Source organism: Schistocerca americana, chromosome 8 (genome assembly GCF_021461395.2).
Source record: "Schistocerca americana isolate TAMUIC-IGC-003095 chromosome 8, iqSchAmer2.1, whole genome shotgun sequence".
Classification (NCBI taxonomy): Eukaryota; Metazoa; Arthropoda; class Insecta; order Orthoptera; family Acrididae; genus Schistocerca; species Schistocerca americana.
In genome coordinates, this window is record NC_060126.1 from 396,130,513 (window position 1) to 396,148,186 (window position 17,674).

General features: G+C 38.9%; 1 protein-coding gene across 1 annotated transcript in view; it reads left to right on the plus strand.

Moving 5' to 3' along the window:
- The window catches only part of LOC124545284, a 43,784-nt gene extending 28,392 nt beyond the window's left edge, over nt 1-15,392 (plus strand). Inside the window, exons 3-4 of the mRNA XM_047124168.1 lie at nt 13,938-14,040; nt 14,138-15,392. Coding sequence (XP_046980124.1) covers nt 13,938-14,040; nt 14,138-14,409 — 375 coding nt within the window. The 3' untranslated portion in view covers nt 14,410-15,392. The remainder of the gene's footprint in view (nt 1-13,937; nt 14,041-14,137) is intronic.
- Nucleotides 15,393-17,674: the final 2,282 nt, after the last annotated feature.

The following is a 17,674-nucleotide window of genomic DNA, read 5'->3' on the forward strand; positions in this document are numbered from 1 at the left end:
AGATATCTGTGAACGTTGCTGCTTAAGACGACTTAAGCAGAAACTAAATTCCCTCAGCTTCGATAATGTTTAAAGAAATCTTCTTATCGGCACTAACTCGTGATTTGTGAATTGTTTACCGGCCGCACTCTGCCGTATTTCGCCGGTTGGAAGGCAAATGCTTACTGACAAATTTCAGACAGAAATTACTGTTACAGTGTACTTATGGAGCCAAATGAGTGGATTGCGTATTTTCCGGTGAGAAAGTGCACTGGCAAACAGTCTTCGCTACATGAGGTTATTTAAACTGGTGTCACTCTGAGCTAGAGTTTATGGTCAGGTCAATGTTTCGGATGCGAGTTTTGCAACTGTGAAATACTTTCCTACATTATAGAAGCGAATATTAAATTTGAACTAATATTGCGAAAATTTTGTACTTGGACAGCTTAGAACGAAAATACTTCTGTTTATTTCAAAGGGAAACAATAGATTTTCTAAAACATCGTCTGTCATACACAACTTGAAACAGGTCATGTCGACCAAATCATGTGGAAGAACTGACAGCGACGTATATCGGAAGGCAGTAAGATCTCTTGCCTTTTGGTTTGTCTGTACTCGATAGCCATTTCTAGGTGTAAGTAAATGACGAAAGGCAGCGCGTTTTTGTCATCAAGTAACGTCTTCGTCAATTACTTTAGTTTTAATGTAATCTCAGAGTAATTGCTGATGTTTGATATTAACATGAAAAGGATTCCGTAGACAGGGAAAGAACCGGTTCTTGGGAAACTACTTCTATAGTAACCAAAAGGCATTAAATGATCTTCAAGCACTTGTGTTCCAGCAGCGGTATGAATAAAATGATAGTAATAATAACAGTAATAATCGAATTATCCGGCAACTTCACACTTCACGGTGGATTTTCTCGAACTAAGAAATTTGCTGAATTTGTGAAAAATCAAAAAGGGCTTCACATCCAGCCTATGATGCCTAGAAGAGTCTTAACATCCTGCTGACATGAGAATAGCATAATCTCTGCGTCAGAAGCTTGCTTCTACTTAACCATTTAATAGACTCGCATTTTTTCCACCGTGATTAATTTTGTAAGCTAAGCACATCATCCGTTACAGCACACTCCAGGGGCTGGGAAATGTGGCCACAATGGTCTGGTGGAACGAACTATCACAGGAGCAATGCGTAACATCTGCTTTTAAGAGGCACAAACAGATTTATTTTACCTCTGGTAACCTCAAGAGAAAGACGTTATAATCCAGAATCAGCATTAAGCATCACGTTCCTTCATTACCAACTGGGCAGAGCCGCTTTACGTTGGGAAATGACATAGTGGAAGTCATTGTAAACAGAAATACAGTCGCCAGTAAACTTACTTACATTAGCAAATTTTATTTTATTTGATGAACCGATAGCCATTTAAAGGGACAGGGCTCTTAGTTTACTTGTACTTGATTGAACTAGAGACGTTGAAAAATTTGGTGCTGGACTGTGATTCGCATTCGTATCTCCCCTTTCGAGGATCTGAATCTCTCGGAACAGTATAGTTCAATCATTTCGTTCCTTTTCCCAAGACTGCAGTCTTCTCTAGGTCTCCTCCAAAGGTAAATATGTGGGTCCGAATCCTGATCCAGTACAAAAATATTCATAATTTCATTTCCAGCTCTATCAAGTGCACACCCACCTGCTAGTGAAAATTAACGGGCATTTTTAATATCTGTTCATGTGTTGTCAACAATCGCAACAGGTGTCGTTATTTCTGGTCAAACACGCACACATCTTACTGTTCGTGAGTAAGAAACTGATACTTAAGCTACGTTCGTGGATGCACGGTAGGTGTGCAGTTCGATTGTCCCTTAGGTACAAAAGTTTGTATCCTTATTTTAGGTTCAGACACCTAGCGGCTCGTAAGAAAAACCGATACGTAACATTTGATTTTTCTTAGTTAACAACCCGATTACGTGTTGGGTTTGTATCTCCGTCACAGAACTTCACATCATGCACTTCATCTTTAAATGCATGCACACTTTGTTACTTCAGAATGGAGGTATATCAGACATCTTTCGTGGTTAGATAACAGGGACGAAAGAGTCTTGATAGGAGTTACGGTTTATTACAAAACTTGTCGTCTTTTATTTTCAAGTTTAGATTTGGTTACTGGTATTGGCAAAAATTTCGGTAATTCATGACTCTTTATGGCTAGTCATCAGTATGATGTGATTAGATTAGATTACATTACATTAGATTACTTCTTGTTCCATAGATCATGAATACGACATTTCGTAATGATGTGGAACGTGTCATTACAATGAAAGATTTCTTTAAATACCATGATTCAATTTCTTTACAACAATTTTTTACACTCTCATTCTTTTTTATCTCTCTCTCTCTCTCTCTCTCTCTCTCTCTCTCTCTCTCACACACACACACACACACACACACACACACACATATAAACATTCTTTTTTATTTTTATTTGCTTGTTGTGCTCGACTATCGGCGAGGCACGAAAACGCCTGTGAATGAGTTTCTTAGTTTTGAGTACACTTACTAAAGAAATGTAAAAACAACAATGAGAGTTACTGATTTATGATGCTTAGTTTTCAGTCAGTTCTGAGTATTATTAGTAACTACGCTCCAGTCCCTAAACCTAGTTACAGTAAGCGAGTCAGACGCATTACGTATTCCAGGCCGTAGCAGCCGCGACTTGGAGACACCAGCTATGGTCACTTCCCAGCCCGCTGTAGGATCACATCGGTTCGTCTTCTTCCTGCTGGTACTGTAACTGAGATTTGGCAACAAGGCAACGTATGTTTGGCAACTCTGTGATCGACGAGTTACTTCCTGGTGTGCACGGAATTAAGCCTCAAAGTTCACTTGATTTTACCTGTCATTTCCATTGAATAATCTGAGTTATTATCGCTTGAAGGGTAACAAAAGATTGTAAATTTACGGTTTTCAGCCCAGGAAAGTCGTTGCAGGTGGAAATCGCAACTAATCTCGACCTTTAAATAGCGGTTTACGAGTTCTAGGCACTATTGCCGTCGTAACAGGAAGCTCAGACCCATACCTCTTCACCAGCTCTGTGGTAACGTGCTGACCTGTGGAAAAGCGTCTGTTATGGTTTGCAGTTCCAGTCTCACTGACTGCAACGTTTTTATCCCTGTTTCCGATGTGATACTGAAGTGGAAACGTGAAGGGACGCGTACAGCACAAAAGCGTACAGGCCGAGCTCGTGTGTTGACTGACAGAGACCGCCGACAGTTGAAGAGTGTCGCAATGTGTAATAGGTAGACATCTATCCAGACCATCACACAGGAATTGCAAACTGCATCACAATCCAATGCACGAACTATGACAGTTAGGCGGGACGTGAGAAAACTTGGATTTAATGGTCGAGCGACTGCTCGTAAGCCACACTTCACGCCGGTAAATGCCAAATAACGCCTCGGTTGGCTATCCGATGGCGGTATGTGGGTGTGGCAAATGCCCGGTGAACGTCATCTGCCAGCGTGTCTAGTGCCAACAATAAAATTCGGAAGCGGTGGTGTTACGGTGTGGTCGTGTTTTTTTTTTTTTTTTTTTTTTTTTAAATGGCTCTAAGCACTATGGAACTTAACATCTGAGGTGATCAGTCCCCTAGACTTAGAAGTACTTAAACCTAACTACCCCAAGGACATCACATACATACATGCCCGAGGCAGCATTCGAACCTGCGATCGTAGCAGCAGCGCCGTTCCGGACTGAAGCGCCTAGAACCGTGTTTTTCATGGAGGAGTCTTGCACTCCTTTTTGTTTTGCGTGGCACTATCACAGCGCAGGCCTACATTGATGTTTTAAGCACCTACTTGCTTCCCACTGTTGAAGAGAAATTCAGGGATGGCGACTGCATCTTTAAACACGATCGAGCACCCGTTCATAATGTACGGCCTGTGGTCGAGTGGTTACACAACAATAGCATTCCTGTAATGGACGGGCCTGCATAGAGTCCTGACCTGAATTCTATAGAACACCTTTGGGATGTTTCGGAACGCCGATTTCGTGCCAAGCCTCACCGACTGACATCGATACCTCTCCTCAGTGCAGCACTCCTTGAAGAATGGGCTGCCATTCCCCAAGAAACTTTCCAACACCTGATTGAAAGTATGCCTGCGAGAGTGGAAGCTGTCATCAAGGCTAAGGGTGGGCCAACACTATATTGAATTCCAGCATTACCGGTGGAGGGCGCCACGAACTTGTCTTTTTCAGCCGGGTGTCCGGATACTTCTGATCACATAGTGTATTTGTAACAAGGAATGTTGTTGTTGTTGTGGTCTTCAGTCCTGAGACTGGTTTGATGCAGCTCTCCATGCTACTCTATCCTGTGCAAGCTTTTTCATCTCCCAGTACCTACTGCAACCTACATCCTTCTGAATCTGCTTAGTGTATTCATCTCTTGGTCTCCCTCTACGATTTTTACCCTCCACGCTGCCCTCCAATACTAAATTGGTGATCCCTTGATGCCTCAGAACATGTCCTACCAACCAATCCCTTCTTCTGGTCAAGTTGTGCCACAAACTTCTCTTCTCCCCAATCCTATTCAATACTTCCTCATTAGTTATGTGATCTACCCATCTAATCTTCAGCATTCTTCTGTAGCACCACATTTCGAAAGCTTCTATTCTCTTCTTGTCCAAACTATTTATCGTCCATGTTTCACTTCCATACATGGCTACACTCCATACGAATACTTTCAGAAATGACTTCCTGACACTTAAATCAATACTAGATGTTAACAAATTTCTCTTCTTCAGAAACGCTTTCCTTGCCATTGCCAGCCTACATTTTATATCCTCTCTACTTCGACCATCATCAGTTATTTTGCTTCCCAAATAGCAAAACTCCTTTACTACTTTAAGTGCCTCATTTCCTAATCTAATTCCCTCAGCATCACCCGACTTAATTAGACTACATTCCATTATCCTTGTTTTGCTTTTGTTGATGTTCATCTTATATCCTCCTTTCAAGACACTGTCCATTCCATTCAACTGCTCTTCCAAGTCCTTTGCTGTCTCTGACAGAATTACAAGGAATATGAAATTAAATTAAGGCTGTCGTAGTACGAAGCAATAAGTAGGAGAAAAACGACATTCAAAATATTTAGTGAACATCTGTCATCATGTCTCATATTGTGTAACTCATTCAAATATAAGTACATTACTGTTATAGATCAGTTAATCATCTGCTCCCATAGACAGGAGCACTTCGTCAAGGAATTAGGCGTTGTGGAGGATGGCAGCAACATGAAACGGAGAGTAGGCGACACGAAGTGTTTCGAATCGTGCCGACTTTTAACTATCAGTACTTGGCCAATGGCCAACTTTTCGCGCCTTTGCTATAGCTCGGCTGATGGGGGCTCATTAACGTACTAATTTACGTAGGTTACCAAATAAAAGTAAGATCGATGTATATGCCGCTTAGGTGCTGCCCCACCACGTCAGTACTGGCTGTTGAGCAAAAGACACGGACCATCACTGGCGTGGACGATACACGTATTAGCAATGAGTGTCATATTATTATTAAAAAGGTTCCTTAAACACATTTTAAGTTCCGTCTATAACACGCTACAGTTTGTAGTGCGGTTACTGCACATGACTAGACTGTCTTTGACAGATGGGGATCCGCTGCAAACTATTATCTGACTGTCTACAGTTTTAATTCTTATCTGACGTGGAAGTCGATTACACAAACTTATGTTGTTAATGTACTCACATAAAATAATGTATTCTGAGACATTAACTGCTTCAGTGATTGTATAAGCATATGGAAGGCGCAAGTCTAGATTGTCCATATTATTTTGTCAATATACACGTCTTAGTTCTACCTAAGATGATATCGGAGTCATCAGTTCAGTATGACAACCGCTCATGTTAGGGTAACGTTATCACATTTTTCCATACAGGTCAGAGCTGGACTGTTATGTTTGCTTGGGATTGACATCTCAGATGTCTTGTGGGCATGGGGCTTGGTACACTGATAAATACATATCGCTGGCGTGGTACATTAATAAACACATACCGCTAGCTTGATACGTTAATAAATACATACCACTGGCTTGGTACATTAATAAACACATAGCGCTGAATATGCATTTTTGTTGCCCAGAGTAGCACATTGCACACAAAAAAAAAAGAAATTTTGTTCCTTGTGGTTGCTGGATCAACTCCCACACTCTACCCATGGTTGTGGGGTATCCACGTCACAGCATATCAAATAGTGTTCAGATTTACAAAGTAGCTATTCTGATCATATTGCTATGCTAAAACGCATTCCACTCTTTGTCCTACACTTTCAATATTGCAGCAGTCAGCAATCGCGATAATCTAGTACATAAGAAACTATCAGCCTCGATTGCGGTAATGAAACCAACTTTTACCTAGGTTTCAGCCCAGATAATTAGCCTCCTCCAGAAGATATACCTGAATCCATAATTTGTCTAACAAGGCATGGTCTAGTACTCATGTACCGCATTTTTAAAATGTGACTACGCCTACTCAGGCTGTTTTAGTTTTATTTCTAGACCATGCCCTCTTAGCCATATTATAGATTCAGGTATATCTTCTGTAGGAGGCTCAATTATTTGGGCTGAAACCTAGGCAAAGGTTGGTTTCATTACCGCAGTCGATGCTGATAGTTTCTTATGTATTAGTTTGTCCTACACATATACAAAGACAGACTGACGTGGAACCTAACCCAGCATCTTCCGGAGAATTAAAGTGAGAATGGCTGACATGTGGGAAGTACACACATTCCAGCTGATCAGGGCCGATAGTGGGTTATAAAACTATACTCTGTATGTCTATAGTTTTAATTATTTTGTGTCGAGATCGATTACACAAACTACCAAACAGCACTACTGATAGTTGTATTGTAGACTATATCTTGGCAGAATTCTATGGTGTTCATCTGGATGACTGGATCATTTTGCATAGTAGATGGTAATGTTGTGGAATGTATCATTTTACATTCAAATCGCAAGATAATTTGTCATACGGCTACATTCTGAGGACTTACGTTTTTTTACGAAAAGAAAAAAAATACAGATGTGAGTTAGTAATCCCTATCCACCACCTTTTACACGTTACACTAATAGAATAGAAGGAGTTGTCAAGGACAAACTTTCTCAGTTTCTTACCAAATTTTACTTTGCCGTCTGTCAGATATCTTATATCACTGGCTAAGTGATCAAAAAGGGCTCGTAAAATTACTCTTTAAAAATCATTTTGTTTGGAATGGGAAACAACCGTCGCTCTTCATCGACACTGGGCATCGCGCGAAAGACACGATGAACAGTGTTTGTTTGGGATGACTCCAGTTACTCATTACAAGAACGAAATTCAAAATATCTGCCGAATCACCAGAGAAAATGCACCAGATGACTCTTAGGAGAGACACGTTGTGTATGTAGTTCTGCAGATTGTCCGTTGGCGAGTAACAGTAGCTTATAAGTTGATCATGTGATCAAGATGTGTCATTTCCGGTCATGACTCCAAAAAATGAGAATACATATTGACTCTAAGGGTAAAAAAGAAATCACTTAACATGATTAGTTGGTTTATGTTGTTTTCGATTTGTGTTTGACGCTGCTCTAACTTAACAACTGATAACATTATACCTGTAAGTGCGTCAAAGCCCCATCACGATTAATCTTATGTACAATTATTTATCGCTTACACACCATGTCCCAGGAAATGATTAGGATTTTGGTGTTGTGTTACATAAAAAAATTGGTTAACGAGATTTGTTAGTCTGCCTGAGACCATTACCAGGTTGGATTAGTAGACGCGGTATATAATTAGCATGAAAGCTACCTTAAACATATGTTCCGTAAAAAAATTAGCCAGCACAATTTCACAAGAACTTTGAAGCCAGTCCATGGTTAAAATTGTGTATGCCCGAACAACTATCAGACAGAAACGCTCGCTAATTCTGCTGACGTCACAAATTTTTTGATACTGTTTTAATCACTCTTCGCTGCTGCGCACGTGCGTACACGCACCGCTTGGGTTTCCATACGACACTGTGGACGTCTGTTTGAGTCCTGCGCTGCCAACTTCTCATTGCTGCGGATGAGTTACTTCCATATCTTGAAGAATAAAAAAGTTTCGAATATTTATTATACAACATATGTGGCTCGTTGCTTGTTATCATTTGTACAAAACCTTGTTTCAATATCCTGAATCGCTGATAAGAAATGGCGATTGTTATGACCACATGCCTCGCAATACAACAAGGATGTGAATGGGTGTATTAGACACGACAGTCTGTCTGGTGTAAAGCCCAGTAGCTCGAGAACGACATGAGGTATCATTCTGCTCTTAATTTTAAATGAAGTTTCCATATCTTCTCTACATTTCACTCACCGCAATGTACGAGCTAAAATCAACCATACAAATAATAATTCATGCAGTGCATTTCTACCTCCGCAAACTGTTTAAAATTACATGCAATGTTTTACTTAATTTGATGGTGTGCGGTAAGTATGACAGATAACGAAAAGAAATTCAGTTCTTTATCGAGTCAAGATATCAAACTGTAAGATGTGCAAAAATAAAAATTTTTCACGCAATAGTTTTGGAAAAATCGGATGATAAGTGTTTCGTATTAGCCGGACGCCGTCTTCCAGGAGAGGCACCAGAATTTCACGAGCAGTGCAGTCATAACAAAGGCCATCCTCAGCACTGAATGCAGAGAGCACATTTGTACCAGCGAAAAGGTTAATGCCGGCTCGAACTCTAGCTTGCTGTATGCTTATAAGTTGATCGCGTGATCATGACATCTCTCCCAAAACTTTTAGAACACACACACTCTGCGAAACACCATATACTTCCTGGTCGAGGTCATTTAGTGTCGCTCGCAAAAATACATCAGAATGTTTTTGCTGAAGAAATGTGGAGCCGCACCAAGGTTTACATACGAATATCTTCAAACGACTAGCGGACTGAATCGTGGAACAGACAGATATACATATATTGTAGATTCTTCTTGTTTTTAATGTCTCTGTTAATACAGGGTAGACGGGAAGTAATTAGGCATTGAAATTGACATATAACTTTTATCCTCGCAGAGCTATTTATTTCAAATTAATACAGCATGTACACTGTTATATGAAGGGCTTATTTCAATAGTGGTACAAATCCATTACCTCCACTTTTCTGCCTATAATACTTCTGAAATTAATGATCCAAACAAACAGAAAGAAAGGTTCATCTCTAGCAAGAAGCCATATGCTTGAATATTTCTGGTATCTCAACTGCAGATTTTTCAGCGCTCATTTAACTTTAGGACTCTGTATCTCAAAATGAACATAAATGGACTTGTACCACTATTGAAATAAGCCCTTCATATGGGAATATGACTGCATACGTTAAAAGTCCATTAAATTTCGATGTAGGAACCTGTTGGTCGACCAGTCTCGAAAAACGATCTGGAATGAAATGCAGGTTTCTGGAGGAAGTTGTGTTGGATGTTGATAAGAACTTCCCGAATCCGTGCTTCCAATTCGTTCACTGTGCGAGCTTTCGTCTGGTACATCTCCTCTTTTGCTCAGCCCCATAAAAAAGGTCACAGCGTTTCCGATCTGGGCATCTTTCAGGCCATTCATGAGGTCCATGTCTCTGTAGCCAATGTCCTGGGATCTTCACAATCAACCGGTTCCACACGAAGTTTGGATTGTGAAGCGGTGCACCGTCTTGCATGAAGATAATTTCGTCGACATTTTCGCCAAACTTAATCCTGAAGCATTTGAAGGTAGCGATCCCTGTTTATTGAGTCACGGAGAAGATGTGCGCCGATGATATTTGTAGCCGTTATTCCACACCACATGGTCACTTTTGGATGAGAATGCATCTTCTTCACCGTAACTCCGGGCTCTTGTGCCGCCCAGTAATGGCAGTTGTGCCGATTAACGAAACCTTCCACATGGAATACGGCCTCATGATTTGAGGATGTTGTAAAACATTTGAGGCCGACCTTCGTGCCAGCCATCTGGTGTCAGGTGCTGCATGTAATGGGATTTCCATGCTCGGAAGTTTAAACAATCATTTCTCAAAATTTGAAAATGATATCCTTTTAGAGTTGGTCGGCTGTGAAGCGAAAATTTTATATTGCCAAAAGAAGGTAGGTGTAGTGTTCAGAAGATTCTGGACTTGTCGATGGCTGGAACAGAGGCTAAAGCTGTACAAAGATCTGACGTCTATACTAGTGCAAGTTACTCGTTCACTCAGTTGAATCTTCATCCCATTTCCGGTATTAAATTAGTTGAATCTTCATCCCATTTTCGGGTTTAAATTGAATATAGTTAAAGTATAGTGACTAATAAAATTTTGCACATGAATAATACTCGTATATGTGATATTGACTACCACAACTCTGAAGAAACGTGCTTCATCATATAATTTCTGGATCGAGATTAGTTTCGTAATTTATTTAGAATGGAAGACTTTTTTTCGAAGCTCCTTATCATCACTGAAAAAGATATTTACTAACAAGATAGAAATGTGAGGTGGTTCTTAAACTTAAGAGATTCGGATATACATTTTAAACGAAGTGTCATAGCAAAAATTTCCAATCTGTAAATTGTTTATTTGCTAACATAGATTCACAGCTACGTTAAGATTTCTGTGCACTGGCGTAACATTCCTGAGGATGGCCTTTGCAACAAGAATTGTAGCAAATACATTACTTATAATAAATAATATCGACTATTGCGTGTAATGCTTCTATTAAATAAAGAAGAAAGACTCAAAATCTTTTAGAAAGCAGAAGGTGAAACAAAAATGAAAGAAGATGGATGCAAACCTGCTGGTTCTCTCTTCCCAGCACTCGACGCTTTCGGTTACAGTATGGTTTCAACAAACCAGTTACATCTGCATTTTGTTACACATTGTGTAAAGACCGTATCTTCAAATGTCGCTGTTCGATATTAACTATGACAAACTGTATCAAAACTATATTAGATGCACCATTTGCATATGCCTGTAATGTCATTAGATGTCTGTTAATTGGTGAGATGGGGTTATTACGATAAGCAGGAAATTCTAAGCTCTCGTTGATTTGGTCTAATAATCACCACATTGTTTCTCCTGAACAACAAAATCTTTATTTACTATTAAAAACAGTCTTGATCACGATTTGTTTCTCAAGGTGACCGGTTTCGACCACTGCTGTGGTCATCTTCAGACCATTGAGTAAGAACCTCTTTCTGTTGGAGAATCACTATTCTCCAACAGAAAGAGGTTCCTACTCAATGGTCTGAAGATGACCACACTAGTGATTCTCCAACAGAAAGAGGTTCCTACTCAATGGTCTGAAGATGACCACAGTAGTGGTCGAAACTGGTCACCTTGAGAAATAAATCGTGATCAAGATTGTTTTTAATAGTAAATATTTATAAGACATTGATCACTGCTGTTCCCGTAAAGCATTCAAAAGTAACAAAATCTTTATTCAAATTTCCTGTCCCCATAATCTTCAAAATGATTTCCCCTTTTCACAAGCCCACCAATATAGTTTCTGCGACAACTTATATGATCAAGATTAAATTTTTCGACTTCAGTGCCATCTAAAACATCAAAACGCGTCGCCAGCTTGGTGCAGTATGGGTTTTCTTTATTCTGACCATGATCAGTTGAAGATAAACGTTCCTCTGACCTCAGTCACTTGTAATTGTGATCAGCTCCCTTGTGTAATTTTAACTGTGGCAGGTGCAGTCGAATTTTGCGTTGACCAGGATTAAATGTTGACTTAGCCATGATTAACTTTTGATCGACATTGGTGCAGTGAGGTCTAAGAGTGTTTAGTGGCTTCTGCTAGCTAGCGAAGTTTAAAGAGAAAATTTTTTATACTTCAAGTACTGTCTTCCTCTATCGAATTACTTAATACATACATATAAAAATAAACATAAAAATGTGCCATTGTCGAAAAGAGCATTTGTGAAATAACAGAAATCAACTAATTTAAAAACTATGCAAATTGTAAATGTTTGTTTCTTTCTCGTTCTTCTTTATATGAAGACAAGCTTCTTAAGATTACAGAGTAATAATAAATTCGGATGGGAAGAGCATACTACAGAACTACTGAATTCCCAAATCTGAATGTTGTTATGTTGTCAGACATTCAGAGTATAAAACTAGAAAATATACTTTTATCCTGTGATATAGCGCTGTATCCTATTTTGGGACAACATCTCAAGTTAAGTTACCACTGTGTGGATTCAAAAGCATGTAATATAGATAACATATGGAGTGAATTAAGAAGTCCGACAGAAGACTATCCAATGGCTTGTAGTAATTGATGAGTTTTAGTTATTTTGCTCATTTATCCTATGGATTATGTTGAATATGATAATGATTTGATCTCGTAATTTGTAATACATTGCACTAGAAAATAAAAATTAGTTAATGAAGGTGCCTGTGGGCAAATTATTTGTTGTATACCGACAATAAGTCAGTCATGATGGATGCAAAGCATGCGTCTTGATGCTGAATAAAATATAGACTTTCTACATATGGACTTGAAGTAATTTACTGTTGTTCAGAATGGCATCACGTATTCAGCAACACACATTTTCTGTAACTTACTGGAAGTTGTAAAAGTTTATCCACTAATAAAGTACAGATTACAAGGAGTGTGGAATATTTGTGGGTGACAAACTGATAATGAAATAAATCAGTGGATTTTTAAAATAACTAAGTAACACATACATTATTAATATTAGGTATAATCTGAGTTCATTATATTTGATTTTTGCACATCATAAGTACAGTAATCTGATACTGAAGTATTTTAATTCTTCTGTGAAATATGTATTCTATATTTCGTTATTCTTAATGTTCCTCATTCAGGAGGTCTCATGATTTTGGATTTATGTGATTAAAAAAGTATCTAATCTTCATTACTGTTCTTGCAATTACAGATTTTTTGAAAATACAAGCATCATATAAATTAATCAAAGAAGAGATAATGAACAATTAGAACCTGAGGGTTCTCAATTTAGAGAACAAAACAACACCAAAAATTTTTCCAGTATTAATTTTGATTTCTTATATTAAAGCATCTTCCTATTTATCAATTGCAATCCATTAACTGTTCAGCCTTATCAGTTCCCCACAGGCTGACTTCGGAATTTTTTCATGCAAAATATATATAATGTAATGTCTCATAAAACCCAAGCACCTTCAAATTCATTGTGCTGTTATGTTTGCCACTATTATGGATCAGTTCCTCAATATAAACGAATTAAAAGTATTAATAATGATCCTTGAAGTTTTTCTGGTGTAAGAAGTATCAACTCGATGATGCCTACATCTAGCCATATATTTCAGTTGACCATCTGAAGATGGGTGAATGGTTGCCAAACCATAATGGTGTGATGAATTATCTACATAATACACCTCCAATCCAAAAACTTCAAATAAAATTAGTACCATCTAATTGTGATAGTTCAATGCAAAACTTCATCAAAAGCTTTCATCGAAGATAGGCTTTGTGCTGTACTGCCTGTATATTACACCAGAGATGTGCCTAACTAGATGCAGAGATTGTGCTGAGGATGGCTAGAAGTCAAAATACATAGGAATAACACATAGCAGTCTCCAAGAGCATTCTTATAAATATTTGGGAACAGTCATGTCTGTGCGAGTGCTACACTGTTAATTATTTGTTTATGAAGGGATTTCCTCTTTGTCACATAGAAAAATTGACTGCTGCTACATGCATGTGGTCCAAGTTCCCAACTGTATTTGTAGGAAGATGTCGATGTGTAGTAACATCTTTTCCATTGGTGGATGATTGGAGTAACTATTTTACACACTTCCAGAATTCTGAACTGCTTTTGTGATGTCCACTGTGTGGAACCTGCAACAGGTAGTGAATTTAATTTATGATGAAGTGGTCTGTGCTTGTTTCAGGAATTTATAACTGAGCAAAGTGTTGAAAGTGTCCAAGAAACCGTTAGTGAAGAAGATGTCATTGAGGAAGGAAACACTGTGTTTATAGGAAATGAGAACAGAGGTAAGATGTTTTAATTGGGCTATGTTTTGAGTGAAAGAGACTAGTAAAGTAAGAAAACTGATAAGGCTGACAATATATTTCGTTTTTCTCTAAACAGATCATTGGTACACATCACGAGTTAGCACTTCTGACTATGTACCACAAGCGAAGAAAAGAAAATATGAAACAGAGGAATGCAAAGAGAGAAACGATGCTGCTTATGCCACACAGTATGAAAGGTATGTTGGTGAGGCAGACGAATGCGACCTGTATGGCCAACTGATTGCAACAAAGTTAAAAAAGATGGACGAAAGGAGTAGAGATATTGCAATGAACAGAATCGACAATCTTCTCTTTGAAATGAAGATGAAGTTAAATGATCAATCTTAATAGTGACACAGAGCTGCATTCATCCAAATATCAGATTTCCCGCTACATCTGTCCACTCACGTCAGGGAAGTTCATCTCCAGTATGTTATGCAGTATTATTTTCAACTTACGAAATAGAAGATTTACTACTATAGGTCATTAAATTATGCGACCGCCCCCGCCCCCCCCCCCCCTCTATCTGAACTTCTAATTCCCAATCACCTTTAGGTGATTGGGAATCAGATAATTTCAGAGGATGGATAAAGTGTGAAATCGATCATGCATAAAATATGAGTTTTTAATGAAACTAAGTGAAAAATTCATTTAGTAATGCATTATGTTATCTTTTTTGAAAGTGTATTTTGAAAATGTAACAGCTACTAGAAATCTCAAATTGCATATCCTTTCGCCATATTGGCTAAAATGATGATTCTAATGCACTTACATTTTGCACACTGCTTTTAGTTCCTGAATTTCATAAATTATATGAAAAATAGTTGTTTTATAGATGAAAAAGACTGAAAATGTTGTTATATGTATGTTGGTTATTATCTGTACATTGATATAGACTGTAATGTATTAAAGTTGCAATAAAATGATCTCAAACTTTTTATCACGTGTCATTTAAAGATATAGATTGTTATCATGTTAGTTCATTTAACTGTAGCTTTATATACACGCACCAGTGGCCTTACCACAGTGGTAACACCAGTTCCCATCAGATCACTGAAGTTAACTGCTGTCAGGCTTGGCTAGCACTTGGATGGGTCTGCTGAATGCTGCTGGGAAGTGGGGTCACCCAGCCCTTGTGAGGCCAATTGAGGAGCTACTTGATTGATAAGTAACAACACTGGTCACGAAAACTGACAATGTCTGTGAGAGAGCAGTGTGGTGAACACACATCCCTCTGTATCAACATCTGGTGATGCCTAAGAGCTGAGGATGACACGGCGGCCGGTCGTATTGTTGGGCTTTCATAGCTCTACAGACGGTGCTTTTTTTTGGTTTTCATATATGTGTGCTTAAGCAAATCCTGTATTGCAATGTAAATGTATGAAGCTAATTACACTAATAAAAAACAATCAATGTTCAAACAGCGATTTCGCATTGATTCTAGACAGAATTAATTTTGTTCTGCAAGAAACAAGGGACTTAACCTGTTAAACCGTTTCAGAGTATCGCCAAAATTATCAGGAAATGGAACCAAAAGTGCCTAGAAAGTGAAGTTCATTGACAACAGAATTTTGCTATCACATATAATTCTTTAGCCTTCACGTTTGTTGTAATTTTGGGAGACAAGCTCCAAATGATAACTAACCCTTTAAAATTTAGAAGGAACTGTGTTTGTAGGGTGTCACAGCCGGAGCCGGTTTCTACAAATCATACTTCATGTTCCACAGTTACTTTAGTAGATGCCCTTTTCAAGTACATCTCCATCTTTCGCTTCTTGTCAGATCTTTCTTTACGTTGACATTGGGAGCAACAGTTGCACAAAAATACGAAAATTTATGTCATCTTGACGATGAAAACACTACATGAGCAGTACAGGTGGAATATACCTCTATAGCTTTTGAAGCATTATCTTACAGAAATTACATTTTTTTGTTACAAAATTGTAATAGCACTGTGACCAAACGTTTCAGGAACAAAAACGTGTCTTCATCAGGGAATGTCGTTTTCACTAGTGGCTGAACAGCTGATTCACTGTATTGGAGATAAGAATACACGTAGAAGTATGAACTGTAGACAGAAATACCTTCACACAGTGGCACAAGCTAGAAACTTAGTTTAGGCATTTGGAAACATTAGTGAAATATTTGTATGTATTAACAACTGTACCTTGAAAATCACTATAGGGTGCATGCAAAAGCCGTAAAAAATTGTTTTCATAATGGATGTCAGTAACAAAAAATTTTTAATTTGTATTTCTAATCAGTGTGGAAATCTGAGATTTATGCCGGCCGGAGTGGCCGAGCGGTTAAAGGCGCTACAGTCTGGAACCGCACGACCGCTACGGTCGCAGGTTCGAATCCTGCCTCGGGCATGGATGTGTGTGATGTCCTTAGGTTAGTTAGGTTTAAGTAGTTCTAAGTTCTAGGGGACTTATGACCACAGCAGTTGAGTCCCATAGTGCTCAGAGCCATTTGAACCAGTTTTTGAGATTTATGTTGGTCGTCAGGTCCACAACTCGAGGACGTTGAAGATTCTGAGGTGACAAAACGTTCATCATATCATGCAAAAACGAGAAGCAAGTACCAGTTCCAATAGCAGGTTTGTCAATAAGATGTAACACTTCACACAGGGAGTAGGTTTATTAACAAGAATTATGGCTGTGCTGCGCCCACTGGCGGCTTCGTCGCAGGCAGTGTGTTAATCAGACATGAAAGTATACAAGCAGCTGAAGTGGCTGCTTCAGCAGAGAATGCTGCTATAATATACATACATAGAATTGTGTAGCAAATTACTTGGAGCACTATCTATCTGCGATCTTTAACAGCAGACCTCTCCAACCCACAGTCGTCAGAGGACTTCCAACTCAAGTGTGATGAAACATGTCCATCGATGGAAAACCTGATTCGGCACCCTCCTCTAGACAAACAAAGATGTATGTGAAATAGCCCATTTCTCTGCCACATCCTGGACGTAAATCGAGACTTCAGTTTCGTATAAGTACGAAACGACTGTTACTATACTTTTCATGTTCATTCTATCGTAGATGCATGCAAGTGGATCATCGGGGAGAGGGCAAGTCAGGATGTTTTAGTAGGCTGGTGCGTAAGAAGCGCAGATATTCTCGTAGAAAATCAAACGGCACATGGGTATGTCAGCAACATGACGGAAACCCGGTGTAACCACGAAAAATGATGACAGATACGTAAAAACTGACAGAAATAGCATGAAATATGTAAAATCGCGAAAACCTAGTAAAATTACAGAAACTGACTGAGAATGCATAGAATTAGAGACAAATACCACGACGAGACAAATACCATGAACAGAGTACCGAGCAAAATCAATGAAATTCTGTGTTCTGGAGGAGTGGAGTTGTCTGATGCTGCATATACACACCTTAATAGTGGAGAGAGGATACATGAGCAAAACACCCTAACATAGGACCAGGAGTTCTGTGTGCAAGAGGAAAGTTACCAGCGGTGGTGGTAAACTGCGATAAAATTGTTACATCTCTTCTGACTACTGATCATCGTTGTAAGATGGCACTGTTTCTTCATATGCAATTTCGGCTGTCGACGATCACTTTATAGGGCTGTTGTGAGCATAACATTAT